Source organism: Dendropsophus ebraccatus, chromosome 15 (genome assembly GCF_027789765.1).
Source record: "Dendropsophus ebraccatus isolate aDenEbr1 chromosome 15, aDenEbr1.pat, whole genome shotgun sequence".
In the NCBI taxonomy this organism is placed as follows: Eukaryota; Metazoa; Chordata; class Amphibia; order Anura; family Hylidae; genus Dendropsophus; species Dendropsophus ebraccatus.
In genome coordinates this window covers 25210153-25234609 of record NC_091468.1, presented here as the reverse complement: position 1 = coordinate 25234609, position 24457 = coordinate 25210153, and the positions used below count along the sequence as shown (strand labels likewise).

Sequence of the window (24457 nt, the reverse complement as noted above, 5' to 3'; positions counted from 1 at the left end):
TGACTCCAGGAGCTGGATCTGGGCCATCAGCGCCCCTCCCTGGTAACTGGTGTTGCTTTCATCCCCCGAACAGCGGCTAGATGACAATGCTGCTTGCCCTGCAGGGAGCCCACTGTATGGGGTCTGTTGTTGCGGACCCCCGGGTGGATTCGGCTCAACATCACGTACCTCCGCAGCTTCTCCTTCCTCCTCCACCCGGCTCTCTGGCTGGAGCCCTCTCAGCCCTCTCTGCTTTTGTCTCTCCATTTCAGCAAATCTGTCGTCATTCTGTAGTTTCTCTTTAAATGGCCCACTGTTCTCCAGAATAAAATTTCTTTTTTTCATCAGCTTTTTGATGTCGGCTTTCAGATGCTTCATTTTCACTGATAGCTCAGCCTTTTGCTGCTTAGCAGCAGTGTCCATCAATGCTTTTACAGCACATACCTCCTCCTGGAGCTTGTACAGCTGGTTCCTGATGTCCTCATACCCATGGAGGCTCGCAGCAATCCGGAGGCCATAGGTCTGCCCCGTCTCTTGGGACCGCGGCACCCCCCAATCTTCCTCCACACCTCCATGGGCAGACTGCCTTGCTCCAGGAGGAGTGTCACTGCTCACACTGTCATGGCTTGGTTCCACAGCCGCTGTAGAACTGCTGGCACTTGTAGTTCCATAGCTGGTTGTAGCCTTGCGGCTACCCTTTGTCACCTCTGGTTCAGGGGTGGCTGGAGAAGCATCGCTGCACCTCCTAGCAGACCTCCTCAGCCCTTGGACCTCTGATGGTATTCCTTCTGTTGGTCGCTGGATTCCTCTGCCCCCCACGGACCTGGTTCGGGGAGCAGGAGTTGGGGCTCTCCTTGGCTCGCTCATGCCTGAAAACCCGCTCCCTCCCTGGGGAGGAGAGAGCAGGCCCAGGGGCAGATCTGGCTTGCCTGGAGCCCAGGAGCAGCAGCCTCGCACAGCCCCACACAGCAGGACCACACCCAAAACTAATTGGATCACCACTCCAGAGCTGCACTCAGTATTCTGCTGGTGGGGTCACTGTGTACATACATGACATTACTTATCCTGTACTGATCCTGAGTAACATCATGTATTATACCACAGAGCTGCACTCACTATTCTGCTGGTACAGTCACTGTGTACATACATTACATTACTTATCCTGTACTGATCCTGAGTTATATCCTGTATTATACCACAGAGCTACACTCACTATTCTGCTGGTAGGGTCACTGTGTACATACATTACATTACTTATCCTGTACTGATCCTGAGTTGCATCCTGTATTACACTCCAGAGCTGCACTCACTATTCTGCTGGTGGGGTCACTATGTACATACATGACATTACTTATCCTGTACTGATCCTGAGTAACATCATGTATTATACCACAGAGCTGCACTCACTATTCTGCTGGTACAGTCACTGTGTACATACATTACATTACTTATCCTGTACTGATCCTGAGTTATATCCTGTATTATACCACAGAGCTACACTCACTATTCTGCTGGTAGGGTCACTGTGTACATACATTACATTACTTATCCTGTACTGATCCTGAGTTGCATCCTGTATTACACTCCAGAGCTGCACTCACTATTCTGCTGGTGGGGTCACTATGTACATACATTACATTACTTATCCTGTACTGATCCTGAGTAAAATCATGTATTATACAACAGAGCTGCACTCACTATTCTGCTGGTACAGTCACTGTGTACATACATTACATTACTTATCCTGTACTGATCCTGAGTTATATCCTGTATTATACCACAGAGCTACACTCACTATTCTGCTGGTAGGGTCACTGTGTACATACATTACATTACTTATCCTGTACTGATCCTGAGTTACATCCTGTATTATACTGCAGAGCTGCACTCACTATTCTGCTGGTGGGGTCACTGTGTACATACATTGCATTACTTATCCTGTACTGATCCTGAGTTACATCCTGTATTATACTCCACTATCCTGCTGGTGGTGTCACTGTGTACATACACTACATTACTTATCCTGTACTGATCCTGAGTTATATCCTGTATTATACTCCAGAGCTACACTCACTATTCTGCTGCTGGGGTCACTATCTACATACATTACTTATCCTGTACTGATCCTGAGTTACATCCTGTATTATACTCCAGAGCTACACTTACTATTCTGCTGCTGGGGTCACTATGTACATACATTACTTATCCTGTACTGATCCTGAGTTACATCCTGTATTACACTCCAGAGCTGCACTCACTATTCTGCTGGTGGGGTCACTGTGTACATACATTACATTACTTATCCTGTACTGATCCTGAGTTATATCCTGTATTATACTCCAGAGCTGCACTCACTATTCTGCTGGTGGGGACACTGTGTACATACATGACATTACTTATCCTGTACTGATCCTGAGTTATATCCTGTATTATACTCCAGAGCTGTACTCAGTATTCTTCTTGAGTGATGTGCATTGAGGCCTTTTGATGCTGCACATTAATAGTGACATTATGGCTGTTTTTAGTTTTTTTTTTATAATTCTTTTCAGTGTTTTGCCCTCAAGGGGTTGCACCACCATAACTGTCTCATGACAGGGGTCCAAGTGTTGGGATCCCCCATTATCTTGAAAACAGACATCGGAATATCCTGTCAGACTGTATTCGCAGTCCAACCCAATTATTCTCTGCCAGAGATACCATGACCTGATGAAAGTGTACAGAACAGGCCGCAGAGACAAACTGAGCCTAACAACAGGCAGTGAACAGCAAACTGCAGGGAAGTGAGACCCCTTGTGGCCAAGAATTTAGGGCTTTTTATTTTCTGAAGGCCCTATTCTGAGGAACGAATTTCGGCCGTTACGGCCGATAATTGACCCATAGAATAGAAGGCAACGTTCATGTTGGCTGTTCGTTGCAGTCGTTTTTTTTTTCGAAAATGTTGAAAAACAAACGACTGTGATCGCAGTGATCTGCTGCAGTCGGTCCGTGGAACAGGAGCGGCGGCAGCAGACCGCCACTATTCTCTACGGGCTGCCCCGCAGCTCCCCGTGGCCCCTGCACTCACCTGCACGCTGCCGCCGTGTGTAATAGCTAGCGGGGAATGAGAAGCAAATGAGCGCGGACAGCGTCTAGGACTAGGTGATGACATGGGGACGCTGTTGTGACCACTGAATAGAAGATTTCAGGACGTTTCTTTATGACCTTTTTAAAATTTAAACCAGTCCAATGATCAGCTGATCGCACAGGTCCAGCTTCAGATACCCCTGACTGCCAGCCGCTCAGAGAGTTCAGCTGATGTGATGTTCTGGTCTATGTTAAAGGGTCTCCAGGTTAGTTTGTGTCTAGTAATATCACTTTAACTCACCCACTGGGCTGCAGTACCTCACACAACCATGGACAGGAGTGGCACTGTTCTAAGCCGCCATGTATGTGTAATCCAGAACATCCCCTTACAATTAATTGTCCTGTAGACCTACAGAAAGCCGTCATTGTCTTACTCCAGCCACAGGCTCATCGGGACAGTAGAATGAAGCCTGTAAATAACCATCATAAGACTTTGCTCTGAGGTCACTTTATGGTGGTTTTCTCTCCCGTTATGAGATTGTAGCCTGAGCGTTAATAATTAATAGGCCGCATGCTGAGACTCCTGGTTACCCGGCACTGTGTATGAGGCCGGACCGAGGAGTCAGAGGGCAGGCGGCTCATATACCACCATAGGTCACATGTGCAAGTAAGTTCTTGGCATGTGATGCTGATTGTCTGTGTTGGTCATGTCAGGACGTACAGGGGTTTCCACGTTGGTCATGTCAGGACATACTATGGTTTCTGCGTTGGTCATGTCAGGACCTACAGAGGTTTCTGCGTTGGTCATGTCAGGACCTACAGGGTTTTTTGCATTGGTCATGTCAGGACATACATATTTACAGGGTTTCCTATCACCTATAGATTATAAAGTGCACAAAATGTGATTGGCAGAAGTGATGAATCGTGGAGCCTTGACCCCCCAAGTCCTGGCTCCCGGCTGCAGAGTTGACTGCACGTACGAAACTCCCGCTATAGGATTTCATGTTGTCCATACAAATAAGATAGTCATTAGCCCTCATTCCATGGACAGCCACTTCTCCCATCTCCCCATGGCTGAGCGTTTATGTGTTTGGGGTCTACCCCCTATAGCCAGAGTTGGGGGCCCCTACAAGGAGTTGTTCTCCCTCCAGATGACCCAGTGCATCCATCTTGTACATAGAAGCTCATTGATTTCAATGAATGCTGTATACTGATTTATATTAAAGTACTATTAATACTTTTCCTCCTGTGTTGCACCCAGTCCCTCCGTCAATGGAGAGAGAGTAGTGCCCATCGGACTGGACCCCTTTAACCTCTGATTGACCAGGCCATATAAAAAAAAAAAAAAATAAATCATCTGATATGTCACAGAGACATGCAAAATATACAAAGTCCCAACAGCAACCAAGATAGTGTTAATATCTTCAGTATTTTATTGCATTTCCAAGCACAAAGTGCAACGTTTTGACCCACCGAGAATCTTTGGTGAAAGACATGACGGAAAATGCCAGATTGCTTAGCACATAGAAGAAGTAAGGCGTGTATATAGAGATACCTATATATATATATATATATATATATATATATATATATATATATATATATATATAATCATATATACCATATCCTACGTAAACAATTACCAATCCAACCAGAAATCTGGGCCAACAAGTTTCTCAAATGACACAACCACTTTGAGGCCCAAGGCCCCAAGCAGTCATGTGACTTCAGAGAATCAGGAAGTGCTTTCTTTAATTTCACTCACGTGTATGAAGCTAGCCAGTGGCGGTATATGTGTTATGTCCAAACACCCCCAAATCCTGCCAGATGGACAATAATCTAATGTGTGGGGGCCAGGAGGGTGTCTGGCAGAAGCTGTCTCCCCACTCCTAAGTGTACATGTGTATGTGGAGGATCTCTACCTCTCATCACTACCTTCCCACCTGGGTCCCCATTGCACGCTGTCCCTGACTATGTTAGTACTCTGTATACCATAGACTTCTACCTGTGCCTGCACCCCTGCTGGCTTGCTGGACCATTCACCATCCACCCAAGGACCTGTAGAGGTAAGAGCCTGGTAGCCACTTGCACCCAATTCCCGATGGGATTTAAAGGGTTAAAGCCAGGTCCTCCTAGTCCTCCTACTTTCTGCCTGTCCTCCTAGTTTCTCCTTGCAGCTCTCTTTGAGGGCCCAGATTACAGCCTGGCCGTTCTTATTTGCCGCCTCTTCCCTGTTCTTCTTATTTGGTTCTTTGTAGAAATGTAATTGCAGAAGTCACCCCAGAGCCGTCAGGGCGATGACGTGCCAGTGTGAATGTTTACATAATTCGCTGTGTACAAAGCAAATGTCATCCGGGACAGTTCTGCTTAGAGATCTCCTTGTTAGAGCTTCATGTGATCGTCCTGATCGTTCCTGTCACAAGAACGACTGCATTAAGGTGCACCCATATCTTAGTCCCTGAACACAGGCCCACCATTACACACTTGGGTTGGCGCACCCATCTATATCTTATATTGTGAATGGCCGTTGTCTATGCTCCCCTGCCATACACTCCCCTTCCTGCCCGTTTTTACCTTGCTATGCAGCAGCCAGGCTAATATTAATTTCACTATTTCATACCTCACAACCTCCCCGCTTCTGGTGGGACATTCACGATTTTAGGGGGATTTCCCACTGTCAAGGGATTGCCCTCATGTGTCCTGCTTCCCCTGTGCTGGCATCAGCCTCAGGTGCCGCTGCCAGGTACTGCAAGTGGCCATTTGTTTGTGCTCTTGGTGAACCCTCACAGTTAAATGACATAGGCTCCCCGCTCTGCCAGTTACTCTTGCATACTCCAGCCACAAGAGCCCGCTTCCTCCCCCGATGCTTCGGTGCATGATTGCCAGTCATGTGCTGCTGTGTAGCTCGGTGTGTGTATGCTTTATTTATTTATTTTTTAATGAACAGATGCCTACATTGGGGTGGGACCAACTAAAAGTGGGGATGCCTACATAGGGGGGACAGGAGCTGAGTATCATGGGGGTGCCTACACGTGAGTGCAAACTACCAGGCACATGGGGAAGTGATTTTACTATCTGGGGGAGTAATTATCAGGTGCATTACCTATAGTGGGATCCTTACTACATTGGGGGTACTACATGCTACCTAAACTGGGGGGCTATCTACCAGGAGAATTACCTACAGGGGGATTCCAAAGGGGCACAAAGTGGGCATTGTTACAGTGTGGAGCAATACAGATCAGGACTTTGTATTGAGGTGAGGATGGTGCTTAAAGGGGAAGATATGTTGCCTAACAAAAGTTCTAAAAATTACTAATAGACACTTATTATGGGAGATGCACCTATAGTGCATTTTCCAGGCACTTATTACAGCATGGCATGTTTAGGTCTCTTTAAGGTTGATGTCACATCACATACACTGTGACGTGACATCACCATCTTTACAGAGACCTGTAAACACTATGCCGTAGTAAGTGCAGGGAAAATGCACTATAGGTGCATTTCTCATAATAAGTGTCTATTAGTAATTTTCATAACTTTTGTTGGGCCACATATCTTAATTTTTTTTTTTGCCCGGACTTCCCCTTTAAGCAAAGGGCTTAAATGTTTGGCAGATTCTGTGGAGACAAGGCATCACCAGGAGAAGTGTTCATGATAGCAGTGAGCGACTGTGATCAGAGAATATGCCTCAGGTGAGTCAATGGATGTAACTGCACTGCACTCTGTTATTTAGTAATGGTATGGCGGTATTAGTCACTGTATGGTGGTAGTGGTGATAGTTATTTTATATACTGGTATTATTAAAGGGGTATTCTGGGAAAAATCTTTACTTTTTACTTCTATTTAAAAATCTCCAATCTTCCAGTACTTATCAGCTGTTGTATGTCCTTCAGGAAGTGGTGTATTCTTTCCAGTCTGACACAGTGCTCTCTGCTGCCACCTCTGTCCGAGATAGGAACTCTCCAGAGCAGTCGCACATCCCTATGGAAAACCTTTTCTGCTCTGAACAGTTCCTGACATGGACAGAGGTGGCAGCAGAGAGCACTGTGTCAGACTGGAAAGAAAACACCACTTCCTGCAGGACATCCAGCAGCTGATAAATGTGGGAAGAGTTTAGATTTTTATATAGAAGTAAATTACAAATCTATATAACTTTCTGAAACCTGTTGATTTGAAAGAAAAAGATTTCCGCAATATTAATTTTGGTATACTGGATTTTAATAAAGGTATGGGGGTATTGGTCGGGATCTCTGTGGAGAAACATTACCAGTCAGACGGATCCAGATCTCTGTGGAGAAGCATGACTGGTCAGACGGATCCAGATCTCTGTGGAGAAACATGACCAGTCAGACGGATCCAGATCTCTGTGGAGAAACATGCTCTGATCAGATGGTTCTCTGTGGAGGAACAGAGCTTAGATGGAACCAGGTCTTTGTAAAGAAACATGGCCTAGTCGGATGGATCCAGGTCTTTAGGAAGAACCTTGTCCTGGTCACAATGGAAAACAATATTACCTAGTGGGATGTATGCAATGATGAATTGCTATGTGTCTCCTATGTAAGGTATTAAACCTTAGTTGCAGAAATAATGATTATACCATGTCCCTTGGCCCACCCCACATATTGCCACACACGCGCCCTAGTTAATCGTGACAACTGATACAAGTGATGGCGCACCCAGATTACCATTTTGCAATATCCCCAGGATCTGTTGGCTGAGGTCACAAAGCCCTTGGCTTTTGCTTAGATACCGTTCCCATGATAAGGTATATACAAGCCTCCTATCTCTTGCCAGATAACTAGAATTTACATATGCAAATCAGCAACAGGTATTTGGCACCATCTCCCCAGCTGTGCACCCTGCCAAGATGTCCCCGGGCTGCGGATGCATGGAAATCAGATTAGAAATGTAATGACAAGTTCTGTCTTCTTTATGTTATGTGTCAGGGATTATAGTAATTGGACATTGTGTGTCTTACTATTATATAGTCACCGTATAATTACCTAATAGTCGTAACCCGGCAGCGCCACGTTATGAAAGTAAAGAGAGAGACGCGCAGGAGCCGAGTGATTCATCCTTTGTTCGCTTCCCTTTTGCATTTCCACACGTAACAGTATATATAATTATTATCTTATTTATAAAGCAACAAGGGCGTCATTAGGAAAGGTTTACGGAAGTCGGGGGTGAGAAGTCGTCAGGAGGGCATTACATAGATGGTAATATTCAAGGAACGTTCCACAGTTTGTAGTTTTGCAGCCAACCCTTTTGGTTGGGGATACTGAAAATATTGAATCCAGTTGCAAACACTTTGAGACGTTTAAACCCCACCCCAAAATTTGAATCTTAAACCCCACCCCAAAATTTGAATCTTAAACCCCACCCCAAAATTTGGACATTTAAATGATCACTTGCATTTCAAACACATACTCTCTAGTGTAAATCTTTTCATTTGCTAAAAATGACTCCTTGCCTGAGTGAGAAAGTCCTTAAAACAAATGTACCATCAGGTACATCTGCTTTAAGTTTGGCCCATGGACAGAACGACGCCAGTGCCACATTATAGAGGGGTGGGGTTTTCCTCCGACTGGGGGGGTGGGCGGATCCGCCTCATTGCTTCACCCCCAGCCAATGCCTGTGAATAGAATGGCTCCATAAACAGGACTATAGTAAAAAAAAAAAAAAAAAAAAAGATCACAGCACCTGCTTCCCTGCATCGGCACTGTTATATCCATGGACAAATGGTGGTACATTGGCTTTAAGATTGGTGTCAACCTTCCCTGAATATTGCTGTTCACTGCCTGATCGTTAGGCTTAATACCCCTCTAGTAACAGAGAAACCAAGACAGAACACAGGATATGGTGGTTGGGCTTAGCTAGTCTAATTCTTTGTGGTACTGTATTGGTAGATGCTGTGTCGGTACAGTACAGCGAACTTTTAGGCCAGTTTCGCATGTACCGGAATGGCAGTGGATTTCATGCTGCGAGCTCCCCAGCGATTCCTGATACAGCGATTCCCCAGCGTAATGATACATAATGCCGGGATTTTCGATAATCCGTTTCTTTGCACACTGTCCATATATTCGGACTATGCACAGAACATGGCAATAAGGCTTTAGGCCTGAAACGTAAATCATTTCTCCAAAAACATCACAAATTAGTAGATGTTGAATAAAACTAAAAGTAAAAAAAAAATATCCTTTGTACTGGATGTTTTTGGTATACACAGTTCCTACTTACTAGAACACTGCCTGGCAATAAGCAGAACACATTGATCATCGGTGATCGCATTACACATTATGTATTCATATCAATAGATTGAAATAGGTACAGATACGGTTTTGTTGTACAGATTGCATCAACATGAACTATATTTCTGCTTTGGATTTTATTTAATCATTTTTATAGTTGTCAGTGATAATTATAGATGATTTTATATAATTACTATTTATATACACTCTAGTAGACTCTTAATATATCCTGATATTGGAAATACCCACTCCACCCCTTGTAGTCACTTCTAGACACTCTGCAGACTATCCCATCGGATCGCGGCTCTTCAGACCGTGCAGTTTAGTCTATGACTATAGATACACAGGGTGGTTATGGTCTTAGGTGGAAAAAGCAATAAAGAAAACAGGAAGTGAATGTGAGACAATTGCATCTATTGAAATATGATTTTGGGTGGAGCAGCAGACATGATGCCAGATGCGTCTGCTTGGGATCCAGCTGTCTAGAGGTTTGGATGATCCGCTGTTTCATGTTACTGGCAGCGCTTAAAGGGCAACTCGGCTTCTACTGCCGCACATCCAAGATCCATGAACTGAGGAAGCATTGTGGGATTGTGTGGGTGGTAAATATAAAGGAAAGGGCCCTGCTGTGACTACTGTGTGTAGAGTGGTGTCAGGTTATGGTACTCTGACTACTGGAACGATGGGACTGCATGTTCTTGGCTACTTACAGGGAGTAGAGCATTTTATAGGTTCAAACGGCTGGCGAAAGATACCCCAGTCTCTTCATACAAAAAGGGGTGCACCGCTGTAACTACTGGGGGAATGGAATTCTTTGTGTTACCAGTAGTTTTCACTTATATTTTCCGGCCTGAAAACGAGCCGCCAGTCTGTTCGAACCACTTAAAGGGATATTCTTACTGTGCCATCCATAAAAATGTGCATCACTGGTGTGAGGAGGGAGGAGCATAACTGTGACTACCGGGGATGCCACTGTTGTCACTACTGGAGGAGATATATAGGCATGACAATAGGGATCTGTACAATTGTGATTTTAGGGAAAAAAGGGGGGTATAATGTATAATTAAAGCGACTCTGTACCCACAATCTGACCCCGCAAACCACTTGTACCTTCAAATAGCTGCTTTTAATCCAAGACCTGTCCTGGGGTCCGTTCGGCAGGGGATGCAGTTATTGTCATAAAAACAACTTTTAATCCTGCAGCGCTGTGTCTAACGGCAGGGGCTTACATTTGTATATGCATTAGGCTGGCACCACCTCTCCGTCCTTCCTCCCCACCCTCCTCATCATTAGTAATGATCCAGGAACATTTACTGCTGTTTGAGCTTTGCACAGGTGTATTAACGATCCAGCCCATGTTCATTATACACACAGGTGGGGAATAGGAAGCTATCTGCTTGGAGCATTCCTAATGATGAGGAGGGTGGGGAGGAAGAACTGAGAGGTGGTGCCAGCCTAATGCATATACAAATGTAAGCCCCTGCATATACAAAGCCCCGGGCGTTAGGCACAGTGCTGCCAGATTAAAAGTTGTTTTTAGGACAATAACTGCATCACCTGCCGAACGGACCCCAGGACAGGTCTTGGATTTAAAGCAGCTATCTGAATGTACAAGTGGTTTGGGGGGTCAGATTGTGGGTACAGAGTCTCTTTAAGACTTCAGGGAAAAGGCACACACTTGTGGGCTGCTGGTTGGGGAAGCACTTCTGTAATTAAAGGGGTATTCCACTTAAACATAACTTTTGATATGTTGCTGCCCATGGTGTGACTAACAATTACTTTCATACTTGTTATTATCTATTCAGTCTCCTTCTCTAAGTTCTGAGATGCTGCTTTCTGCTGAAAATACAAAAATCTGTGTGTGAGCCTTTCTCTCTGTCTCCCCCTCCCTTCTGGGACAGACAAGTACCTGACAGGCTTTATCTGCAACACTGTAGCTTCTTTGTAATGCCAGAAGGGTAATTTTGAGGTCAAGTTGCTAATGAACTCACTATAATTAACCCTTTCAGCATTACAAAGAAGCTACAGTGTTACAGATAAAGCCAGTCAGGGACTTGTTCACGTCAGACGTTTCAGAAGAGTGGGGGAGACGGAGAGACAAGCTCACACACAGATCTTTGTGTTTTCAGCAGAAAGCAGCAGCTCAGAACTGGGGGAAGGAGACTGAATAGATAATAACGTAAGGAATAAATTGCCAGTCTCACAATGGGCAGCAAAATATCAAAAGTTATGTTTGAGTGGAATACCCCTTTAACGGGACAGTGGAAACAGCAGTGACAATTTTAGGAGAAAGGGGACAATACTGTACAAGTGACATCTTAGCTTGGGATCCCAGTTGTTGGTGGAGTTGTTAGATCCAGATACCTCCTTATCCACACAGTGTGTTGCTTCCTGGTGGGGCCAGCATTTCTTCTATCACCGTGCTCCTGAGTGATATCACAAGTCTCTGTGATTTCTGGACTACATCTGCCCTCCCTCTTCCCCGGAGTTTGTTGCTTTACGTGCTGAATGTTCTTTGCTGCGTAACGTGTTGTCTCTGTTTGCACTAACGCTCCTTGTTCTCTTCCTTTTAGAGCCATGGTCGCATGGAGAGGGGTTTACTTTGTCTGCACTTTGTTTCTGGGAAGTTTTTTCGGCAGCATTTTCATGCTCGGCCCATTTCTGCCTTTGATGTTTGTGTGTCCGAGCTGGTATCGGTGGCTGACTGATCGGATCGTGGCAACATGGCTGACCCTCCCCGTGGTAAGGATCCTGTATAATTCAGTCTTGAATCTGTTTGTAGTGAGGACCATTGGAGCCCTTTGCGGCACCGCTCCTACACCAGCTGTATCACAGCAGTCACTGGGCTGGGAATAACCATCTGTCTACTCTCATCCTCTCTTTCAGGCTTTGCTGGAGTTGGTATTTGGCGCCAAAGTGGTTATAACAGGAGATGGATTTATTCCAGGAGAGAGGAGCGTTATAATCATGAACCATCGGACCAGGCTGGACTGGATGTTCCTATGGAATTGCTTATTAAGATACAGTTACCTCAGGCTGGAAAAAATCTGCCTCAAATCCAGTCTTAAAGCCGTCCCGGGATTTGGTAGGTGACTGTGTGAATGTTTTCTGCACTTCAACTCATGTTTATAGATCATTAATGTGAATAAACCCCACAACATGTACACGGGAGTCTGTAGGTTATAGGGGGTCTCTTGTATGGATCTTCTTAATTTGACTGTTTCCAGTACATAACATCACCATTAATATGGAGCATCGGTTAAAGGAGAAGTCTGGAGAAATTTTTTATTAAAGTATTGTATTGCCGCCCAAAAGTTATACAAATCACCAATATAGACTTATTATAGGAGATGCTTATAAAGTGCTATTCCCCTGCACTTACTACTGCATCAAGGCTTCACTTCCTGGATAAAATGGTGATGTCACTACCCGACTCCCAGAGCTGTGCGGGCTGTGGCTGCTGGAGAGGATGATGGCAGGGGGACACTGAGGGACACAGGGCACTGGAGGGACACTGAGCATCCCCCTGCCATCATCCTCTCCAGCAGCCACAGCCCGCACAGCTCTGGAAGTCGGGTTGTGACATCACCATGTTATCCAGGAAGTGACATCACCATGTTATCCAGGAAGTGACATCACCATGTTATCGAGGAAGTGAAGCCTTGATGCAGTAGTAAATGCAGGGAAAAAAGCACTTTATAAGTATCTCCGGTAATAAGTGTATATTGGGGATTTGTATAACTTTTGGGGGGAAATACAATACTTTAATAGAAATTTTCCCTGGACTTTTTCTTTAACCTGCATGTTGATGGTTTCCATGCTGCAGAAAATGTTTCTGTACTGCATAGTGCCACCTATAAGTAGTACTATGTAAGACCATCCCTTTAAAAAAAAAAAAAAGTATTGAAATGGGACCAGGGATCTTGGTTGGACAAGAGACAATCATTCATAACCAGTTGTTTTAGGGTTCTTGCCTCTCCTCAGTTCACTATTGGTTGGCTAGATGAGATTAAAGGGGTATTCCCATTTTAGCTAACCTAGGTTAAGTTAAAGAAGAACTCTAACAAACAGCAAAACTCAAGGAAAGAGGACAGAGAGTGGTGGTAACATAAGTAAAAAAAAACATATTACCCGTCTCCTTGCTCCCGCAGAACCTCATTCACCAGCTCACTTTCACCCTCTGGTCTCTTATTTCTCCCAGCTTCCTGTGTCATCATAACCCGACAGGAATTACCTGCTCAGCCAATCAGTGACTGCAGAGGTGTCCTACCTCAGGCACTGATTGGCTAAGCGGGCATCTCTTAGCTGGGTTATGATGTTGCAGGAACGGGAGCTGCAGGAGGCCAGCAAGGGTCGGAGAGCGGTATCATTGTACTGCAGGGGCATTAGGACAGGTAAGTACAACTTTTCATATTGTTACCACTCCTCTTGCCCTTCATGGATTATTCTCTTTTAAATATTTTTGCAAATACGCTCATTTAGCAAACTTGTCTCCTTCTCCTGATATGCTGCTTCCCCCCCCCCCCCATTCTTGACATCTTGTTGTCTAGGATACCCACCACTCTGCTCTAAATGCAGTGGTTCGGCTACTGTATACATACCTATAGTATACATATATTTAAGCTCCGGGCTTAAAAATGTCCCCACAATACAGAGGTTTGCCGGATTTATGTAGAGGTGGAATGCCTTTACATAAATCCTGTGTGCACAATGAAATCTACACAAACTTAGCGTAGGTTTCAGTTACATTCGGCGCACCCCTTCTAATGATAATGGAGGGGGTGGGCCGGATGACGCAGCAGTGCTCCGAACGGTGAACCGGAGCAAAAATTACTCTTAACAGCGCAGGATTGGTAAGACACATACCTTCCTCCTCAGCATCCCCGCCTCTATAGGGGGATCTCAGCAGGTTAGATTTGTCTAACTTGCTGATAGTTCCCCTTTAACTGTAACCTCACTTTACAACACATCTTCCTTGTGAGGAGAACTCGTACATAGTTTTTACTTATGGATCACTGTCTGGATCTCTTCAACCAGAATAGCGTCAGAAAATAAAATAGACTGTCATAGAACTTTGCAGGTACCTGTTGTATTGGTTGCACATAGCATATTTTTCCAGGTGAAAATGCTGAAATTCTACAGATCGCCTTGGATTTCTGCCACGTACTTTTGTTTTTATGTGGAATAAAAAAAACTTCACTTTTTCCCTATTCACTATTTCTGGATGAGGTTTTCCAGATCTATTGATTTTCCTGATGAATCGTCCTTCCCCGGTTCAGCTCTTGCACTATTTTATTTAATGAACGGTGAGAAAAGTATTAAAATTACATTTAAAAAATTGTATATTAGTATATAACCAAAAAATAAATGTTTAAAATTTCCCCTTGATCTCCTTAGTTTTGCACCATTTCCTCCATTACTTTCCATAGTTCTCAGGGTTTTCGTATCCCTCCTTTTAAGACTTGAGATTGAACACGTCCCCGGGGAGCGGGACTTTCTCATCTGCTCTGGTCTCAGCTCCGGAGTCCAGCCATGTTTGTAATCCATTTTGTTTTAAGTGCAGCTCAGGTGACAGATGTGGAAAACACAGGATGTGAGGAGCGGACGGCTCTGTTTCCGATCTAGTTACACGTGGGCCAAGTGCTAAGTCTCCGGAAGGAAATTATCATTCTTAAAGATACGGCGTCAGACCAGTGCAGCAATACATTGCTATCCTGGAATCTCCATATCGCTGCTTACTGTCAGCGAATGAGAACCTTTGTATTGTAGACTGGTCATATGTTCAGGTGAGAGTTTGTAACAGCTGGAGAGTCACAGGTAACATAGTTAATAAGGTTGAAAGAGTCCATCAGGTTCAACCTAGGGAAATCCCACTGTGTTAATCCGGGGGAAGGCGAAACCCCCCATGAGGCAGATGACAATTGCCCCATCACAGGGACAAAATTCCTTCCCGACTCCAATTGCAATCAGAATAATCCCTGGATCAACGTATCACCGGAAATCTAATGCCCATAACTTGTAATATTATATTGTTTAAGAAAAGCATCCAGGCCTTCCTTGAAATTAATTAATGAATCGGCCATGACAACATCATGTGGCAGAGAGTTCCACAGTCTTACTGGCCGTACAGTAAAGAACCCGTGTCGATACTGATGATGAAATCTTCTTTTCTCTGGTGGTTGAACACCGTTTTTAGGTTAAAAAAACAAACAAAAAAACCCTCAAGGATAATTGTGCCTTGTCTCATTGGGCTCCGTTTTAAGAATGTATAAGGAAGCATTGCTTCTAGGGTATCCCCGTAACAGTGGACCACGTGGTGGCACAATACAGCAGCACATACAATAGTTATGTAATATGAAACTACGCACCCCCAATGCCCCCCTTGCCCCGCTCACTGTCAGTTTCTGTAATAGCACCGACAGTGAGCTGGGAACGAGGAGCACAAACTACATTGATTACACAAACCACTTGTAATACATTACTTGCCCTATAGAGGCACTGCAGAAAAACGGAACACTCACTACAAGGTTTTCCCACAGATCACAGCTGATCACTGGAGGTCCCCAGCTTATTGTGAGGAGACCCTTCTACAAAGTATAGATTTAAAGTGGTTATCCTCTTTAGCACCTTCCCTCCTTATACAGTGGATGTCAGCTGCCCCCCCCCCCCCCACAAGGGGTCAGAACAAAATATGCACCAAAAATACTGCATCAGATGATCACTAAAAGTTAAAGTGATCCAGCTACAATTCAAATTCCAGTTTTCTGACACTGTTACATACTGTTAGGTCAAGAAGTCACATTGTACCAGGGCTGTGGAGTCGGTAAGCCGCAGCTCCGACTCGGACTCCTGAATTTTATCAGGTCCGACTCCGGCTCCTTCATAAATGGGCAGTCATATACCAGGGGAGTTATTTATCACACTGGCTCAGCAGCTTCTCCCTAATGTCCTACATGATCCTGGGGTGACTTCTGAGGGAATACTGTATATAAAGCAGCTTCTCCTGTGTGTGCAGTGGATGCAGCCAGTCTCCAGCCTCTATGTCCTGAACAACTCACAACTAGACTAGATGGAGCAGGTGGTCTTTTCCTGCTGACAATCTTCTATGTTTCTCTTTAAACTGTTTTTATTCAAGACTTCAGCATAATCAGAACTTACATGTAGTCAGGAATGTAAGAGGCATAGAAAGGCACGTAGGTGATACATGAACCTAACAAAGTACTATGATTAGGAACAGTTGCATCAATTAAGTTCAACATGGAAAGGTCTTTTGCAGTTGCTGAAGCTTGTTAAATCTTCTATGTTTCTAACTAAATATTCACCATACTTAAAGAAACACTGCTAGCAATGCCAGATCCCTGTGATATAGAGGTCCGCCATAGTGATATACAGGAGGTCACACATAGGGATATAGAGAGGGGTCACACAGTGATATACTGTAGAAGGTCACTGCTGTGGGGGCATGCAATAACACACACACACACAGCCTGCTGCAGCCATAGCATACACACACAGCCTGCTGTAGCCATAGCATACACACAGCCCCACATAGCCTGCTGCAGCCATAGCGCACACAACACATGCACACACACACACACACACACACTCGGCTTGCCGTGGCCATAGCATACATACACACAGCCTGCTGCAGCTATAGCCGACACCCCCACCCCCACATAGCCTGCTACAGCCATAGCGTGCACACACACATACACACACACACACAGATTGCTGCAGCCATAGCACACATACACACAACCTGCTGCGGCCATAGCATACACACACAGCCTGCTGCAGTCATAGCACACAGCCTACTGCAGCCATAGCACACACACACAAGCGTACATACACACACAGCCTGCTGCGGCCATAGCATACACACACAGCCCGCTGCAGTCATAGCACACAGCCTACTGCAGCCATAGCACACGCACGCACGCACGCACGCACGCACACACACACACACACACACACACACACACACACACCACACTGAGGGCAGAGGTTACAGCTACACTACTTATGTCTTCTCCTCCTCCTCTATATTACACAGGGTATCTTTATATTACACTGCTGCTCATATACAATCATCCAGCATCCAGGGAGAGAACAGCACAGATCTCCCCCCCCCACACAATAGACTCTTCCAGCTCAGAAACAAACTGCCAAATAGTGACCGACAACTTTCCCCTGACCACCCTTATGTAATAGGGCCAGTGTCCTATTAGAATGTTGCTCATAATATATATTCATGAGCAAAACTTGTAAAATTCATATCAAAATTCAATTCTACATTTTCTAAAGATTTTTTTAAAAGCTGGAGTCTGAGTCGGTAAATTTTTTCCGACTCCAGCCAAAACTAGCTCCGACTCCACAGCCCTGCATTGTACCCTTCATATATCTGTCTGTGCTCCCATAACTGGTTTGTAGTACAAAGAGGGGTGCGTTCCCAAGCTCCTGATCTGCTAAGGGCTGACCTCCTCCCTCCCTGGCATTTTTCTATATTCTTGAAGTACAGATAGATATATGAAAGGTATCATGTAACTCCTTGTTCTAACAGCATCTTACAGTGCCAGTAGCCTGGAACCTGAATTACAGCAGACAGATTCCCTTTTTAATGTAAAACTATGTATTTAAAAACAACAAAAACTCAGATTATTAAAGGTTCCCACTAAGAAGGAAGGCCGCCATTGCTGAAATATCTGTCACAGAATGTATACAAGAGGAATCTTCTATCAGTGCAGACATCACGGCACACATTGAGCACAGATACACAGGGCAGAATATAAGGGTCATGTCCCTTTAAGACTTCTTCCCTCTTCTCCTCCTCCCTGGTCTCTTGTTTTCCTCTCTCTTTCTTCTTGTTGTGTTTGTTTTCCTTTTGCCAAAATTCCAGCAGATTTTCCCCTTTCCTCCCCAATCCCTGCTCGTGCTGGATCGCTGTTACAATGTATTTTACCTTTAATGGTCAAATGTTGAGTGCATAAAATCTGTGAAATCCCAGAAAGTGACTATATAAGGTAGAGGCAGCGCCACATGTTCTGATCGGTGCATTCCTCCTCCATATACCTACTGCCTAATATAAAATAATTAGGAATTACTACTTTACAAAGTCTTTTTTTTTTATTCCTATTATCTCTCTGTCAGTGAATGGAAATTTTACTTTCAGTATAAAACAGATTTGCATTGTTGGCATGACAGGATATAATACTTTACTATACTATACTGTACTATACTATACTATAATGCTATAACAGCTTTAATATATCACGAATAAGGGTTTGGTACAGTTGTGTACAACGTAGAATAGTGTTGCTTAAAATTCCTTATATATACATAAATATACTAGGAGACTGCTTCTATATACAATAATATAACTACTATAATCAAGTCCAATAGAGGAAAAAGAGCTAGCACCAATGTCCAGATATGGCTCAATGCGAACTTCATGAGCTAGGACAGTTCAACTAAGGATATGGAGGTAGAAGGGCAGCCGGGTGGTGCATATAGCTATAACCAGAAATAGCAAATCCCATTCAAAGAAGAAAAAGACGCACCTGCTTCTATCTCTCTTCCCCGTACACATGCTGTGTACCCCGAATAAATGGACTATTTTTGCAGCAGACTGTGAGTGCTACCTCTTTTTCTTTTTTGAATGGGATAACTTCTATAATACTGCTCCTATATACAAGAACATAACTACTATAATATGAAAAGGTAAGAAAACGAAGAAGCACTCACCCTTGAGATTTCAGCTTAGCGGCTTTATTGTATCTTGTACTGCGGGAGGGAATAGGGTGAGGTGTGGACGCGTACTGGGACGGCCGTTTCGGGGACACTCCCCCTTTGTCGACCAGTTGATGGCGTCATAGTGAAGGAAGGGAGGTTATATACACTCAATTCTGTGCACGTGATAAACAAACACAAATTATTAAAACAAATACAAATTGTCAGATGAACACACTTAGGTCATTCCTTTCGTTCAGACCGAGTGGTCCGGTTGCATTGAGCCGGGAAATCCATGCCGATTCCCTTCTTAGTAGGGATTGATGTCTGTCTGACCCGTCACTGGGGGTATTAACCCTCTCTAATCCCATAAACTTCAGGGATGCGGTATCGCCTTTGTGAACCGTTTTTACGTGTTCAATTAGGCGAGGGACCCCTTTCCCTGTTTTGATGGAGTAGACATGCTCCTTGAAGCGGATCCATAGTGCCCTCTTTGTTTTACCAATATAATAGCGACGGCAACTGCATATGATGGCATATACTACATGATTTGTCTTACATGTTATAAAGTCTCGTATATAGCAGTCGATCCCTCCAATGTGTATATATGCTACATTAAGCATATGTATGCAGTATTTGCACTGCCCGCACTTCTTGTTCCCTTGTGGGAGGGTGGAAGTGAGCCAGTTGGCAGTTATGTTAGTGGTTCGCCCTGCATTTATGTTAGTGTTAAGATGATCTCCTATATTTTTATTTTTCCTATACGAGATACAAGGACCGGAGCTGGCTATTTCCTGCAAGTCAGGGTCATTTTCCAGGAGATGCCAGTGGCGGGTAATTGAATTTTTAAGGATGGAATTAAGGGGGGAGTTTTGAAGAATGAAGTTGAACTTTTTATTTTTTGTGGAGTTTTTGCGATGTGAGGGTTTTAGAAGATCATCTCTATTTTGGCTCTCTGCCCTCCGTTTAGCTTGCTGTATGACCTCGGGTGGATAGCCCCTGTTCAGAAAACGTGTTTCCATTTCTTGGACTTGCTGGTTATATTTTTCTCCATCATTATTAACCCTACGTAACCTGAGCATCTGGCCATATGGAAATGATGCTCAGGTTACGTAGGGTTAATAATGATGGAGAAAAATATAACCAGCAAGTCCAAGAAATGGAAACACGTTTTCTGAACAGGGGCTATCCACCCGAGGTCATACAGCAAGCTAAACGGAGGGCAGAGAGCCAAAATAGAGATGATCTTCTAAAACCCTCACATCGCAAAAACTCCACAAAAAATAAAAAGTTCAACTTCATTCTTCAAAACTCCCCCCTTAATTCCATCCTTAAAAATTCAATTACCCGCCACTGGCATCTCCTGGAAAATGACCCTGACTTGCAGGAAATAGCCAGCTCCGGTCCTTGTATCTCGTATAGGAAAAATAAAAATATAGGAGATCATCTTAACACTAACATAAATGCAGGGCGAACCACTAACATAACTGCCAACTGGCTCACTTCCACCCTCCCACAAGGGAACAAGAAGTGCGGGCAGTGCAAATACTGCATACATATGCTTAATGTAGCATATATACACATTGGAGGGATCGACTGCTATATACGAGACTTTATAACATGTAAGACAAATCATGTAGTATATGCCATCATATGCAGTTGCCGTCGCTATTATATTGGTAAAACAAAGAGGGCACTATGGATCCGCTTCAAGGAGCATGTCTACTCCATCAAAACAGGGAAAGGGGTCCCTCGCCTAATTGAACACGTAAAAACGGTTCACAAAGGCGATACCGCATCCCTGAAGTTTATGGGATTAGAGAGGGTTAATACCCCCAGTGACGGGTCAGACAGACATCAATCCCTACTAAGAAGGGAATCGGCATGGATTTCCCGGCTCAATGCAACCGGACCACTCTGTCTGAACGAAAGGAATGACCTAAGTGTGTTCATCTGACAATTTGTATTTGTTTTAATAATTTGTGTTTGTTTATCACGTGCACAGAATTGAGTGTATATAACCTCCCTTCCTTCACTATGACGCCATCAACTGGTCGACAAAGGGGGAGTGTCCCCGAAACGGCCGTCCCAGTACGCGTCCACACCTCACCCTATTCCCTCCCGCAGTACAAGATACAATAAAGCCGCTAAGCTGAAATCTCAAGGGTGAGTGCTTCTTCGTTTTCTTACCTTTTCATATCATTGAATCTTCCCTCCGTTGATAGCACACCCTGATCAGCAGCCGTATCTCCAGTACGCAAGAGGACTCCATACACAGTGTTAAGTGCACAAGTCGGGCGCGGTGCGGGCTTCTGCTACTTTACACACCCACTAATAACTACTATAATACTGCTTCTATATACAAGACTATATACAAGCCTTTAACTACTGTAATTCTGCTCCTATATACAAGAACATAACTACAGTCGTACCTTGGTTTAAGAGTAACTTGGTTTAGGAGCGATTTGGTTTAAGAGCTTACAGTTTTTCAAAATTGTGACTTGGTTTAAGAGCATTGCTTTGGTTTAAGAGCTTCCTGTACTGGGTAGGAGCGCGAGTGGAGGAGGGGCATGGTCTGCATAGCATGGTCTACAGCCCTGTACTCTGAGCCAGGAAGTCTCCCTCACCTTCCAAATCATAGCAGATCCACTTCAGACTGGGGCTTACATCAGGGGACAGGACTGTGGAGGTAATCTCTCCATAGCTGTAACCCCTCTCTCCCCGGACAGAGAGCGCTGCTATACTTTGCCCACATCTGCCCTGCTCATTCCTTCATGTTCCCTACAGTCTCTATCCGCCCTTGTGTTTCCCATCCTCTCCATTACTGTACAGTAACTTATAATATCACATATTCTGCTGTTACTGAATGTTTGTTTCATCTGTTTTAAGTGTTATTCAGAATAATAAATCATTATTTTTGGGGTGTGGAACCAATTGTCTGCATTTCTATGATTTCTTATGGGAAAATTTGCTTTGGTTTAAGAGTAGATTTGGATTACAAGCACGGTCCTGGAGCGAATTATGCTCGTAATCCAAGGCACCACTGTACTATAATACTGCTCCTATGTACAGGAATATAACTACTATAATTCTGCTCCTATATACAAGAATATAACTACTATAATGCTGCCTCCTATATACAAGAATATAACTACTTTAAGGCTATGTTCACACTACATATAAGACCGGTCGTTCCGTGACCTGGCCGGTCTCTGCCTGGATCATCTGCCTGATCTTTCCGGCTGCAGGGTTCTGATGCGGGCGTATCAGCGCACGCCCGCATCAGAACCTCCCACAGCACGCAATGAAGCAAGCGGCCGTAGCCGCTCGCTTCATTGTGTGAACTGACAGGGTTTTCTACGGCCGCAATTCATTGAATTGCGGCCGCAGAAAACTGACATGTCAGTTATTTGCGGGTCCGCGTGGGATCCCGGCCGGAGCGTATACGATGTGTATAAGCTCTGGCCGGGATCCCATAGAAATATAGGCAATGATCCACACTGCACAAAGTACGGCCGTTGTTGCCGATGGCAACAATGGCCGTACTTTTACGTAGTGTGAACATAGCCTAATACTGCCCCTATATACAAGAATATAACTACTATAACAATTATAATAATAATAAGAGTATTAACTATTACTATATATTATAATATTACTGCCTCTTATGTATGACTGGAGCTGATGCCTTTTTTCACACTTGTGTTGCTAGGCGGTTGCCTTCTCCACCGGCGTTGCCTGCGGGATGGGGTGTGTGGGGGGCCCAGTGGGTTTGGTCCTGTGACTGGGATTGCAGGGCTATTCTGGGGCCCCCCCTCCCCGTTGTCGCTTGCCTTGCGGGGTTGGCGGTCGCTGACCAACACATTGTTGATTTAGTGTAGGGACTCATGTGGGCCAGGGGACCTGCACGTGGTACATGAGGCAATATGGTTTTATCAAATTATATACCAACATCCTAGCGTTGGTTTGTAAATGAGAGACATTAATGTCAGCCATAGGTGTGAAGTGCAGCGCTCCGTTCTCTGCATGTTCCTCTGATGCCGTCTTGTTCTTGTCTCCTCCAGGTTGGGCCATGCAGGTCGCTGCCTTCATCTTCATTCACAGGAAGTGGGAAGAAGATAAGAGCCATTTTGAAGCCATGCTGGATTATTTTTGTGACATTAAGGAACCTCTTCAGCTTCTGATCTTTCCGGAAGGAACAGACCTAACAGGTTGGTAGTCATTTGGTAACTGATCCGTTCACGTTACAGGCCATACAGTGGACAGTTGCCAATACACTGTAACAAACCTACAGCTGTAAGGGTTCCACATGTTTTAGCTTTTTATGTATTGACGCTACAGTCACGGTCCTTGATTGTTGGTAAGGTACAGATATCGCCTACATGTGCCAAGTTCTGCTGCAAGGTCAGGTACAAACACTGAGGATTATGGGTAATGTGGCGTTTTCATTCATCATGGAGGCCAAGTTCTGCTGCAAGGTCACCTATAAGTGGGTAGTGGAATATAACTTTGTATAAATGTGAATTTTTGGCTACATCAGAGCAGCCTTCTTTCTGCCAATGGCGCGGCCGGGCGCAGGCAGAGGAGATTCATTCATTTCACGTGCTCTGTTTAGTTGCATTTTCCAAAAACCCAGCGACTCGGAGCCAGTTTACTGAATTGTAAGTACCGCGGGGAGTAAAGCCGACAAAGGAGAGGAGAAACGTGCCAGGATTCTCCCCGCTCACAGCCAAGTCCATTTGCGTAAGTGACAACTAATCTATAATGCCGCTCATTGAGAAGGAAGACAACGGATGGAACGGGGGGATGGGCGGACTATCTCAGGCTTTATACAGAGCGTCACCAGATTAAGCTTCTACCTGTCTATCAGAGTTAGCAGGCAAGAGAGACGCCAACGCAAACAGTGGAATATTAATAGAAGCTTTATCCCCTTGTGTCGTCCTTTCCCCATGTGGGCTATTAGTACATATTCACCCATGACGCGTCGTGTTGTGCTGGCGCAGCAGATCTGTCCGCCACCTAATAGGATATTACTACTTGTCTGTTTGCTATATATAGTATCTGGCGTGCAGCTCATGAAGGAGTCATGTGGTGAGCAGCTCGGTGGGTATAGAGGGGGTGCGATAGTCTGCTCATATATCCCTTGCTGCTGTCATTGGTAAAAGGGGCGATTTATTAGGGTTGTAATAAGGGGTGATTGTCAGTTTTCAGACAAGGGAAGCTGTATTTCTGACACCACACAGTCTGTAAACTGTTCTCGGACTGCTGTGGTGAAAGTGAATGGTGAGTGCACAAATGGCACAAGTGAGCAGAGTGAATAGACCGAGGAGCACCATGTCATTGACCTGAGAAATGACCATCGGCTTTGAAGGTGTACAAGGTCGGACGATTAGGTACAGTGGAGGGGAGATCACCACCAAAATGACCCAGGGGCACCAGAC

The 24457-nt window shown here is 44.6% G+C and overlaps 1 protein-coding gene across 4 annotated transcripts in view; it reads left to right on the top strand.

Moving 5' to 3' along the window:
• LCLAT1 (lysocardiolipin acyltransferase 1) overlaps positions 1–24457 on the top strand; it is an 85602-nt gene that overhangs the window by 4464 nt on the left and 56681 nt on the right. For 3 of the 4 annotated variants that reach the window (XM_069954476.1, XM_069954477.1, XM_069954474.1), the window contains exons 2-4: positions 11864–12032; positions 12177–12375; positions 23081–23227. In XM_069954476.1, the coding sequence (XP_069810577.1) occupies positions 11868–12032; positions 12177–12375; positions 23081–23227 (511 nt within the window). In that variant the 5' untranslated portion in view covers positions 11864–11867. Of the gene's footprint in view, positions 1–3652; positions 3710–11863; positions 12033–12176; positions 12376–23080; positions 23228–24457 lie in introns of those variants that run through there. The other variant, XM_069954475.1, reaches the window with a different exon arrangement.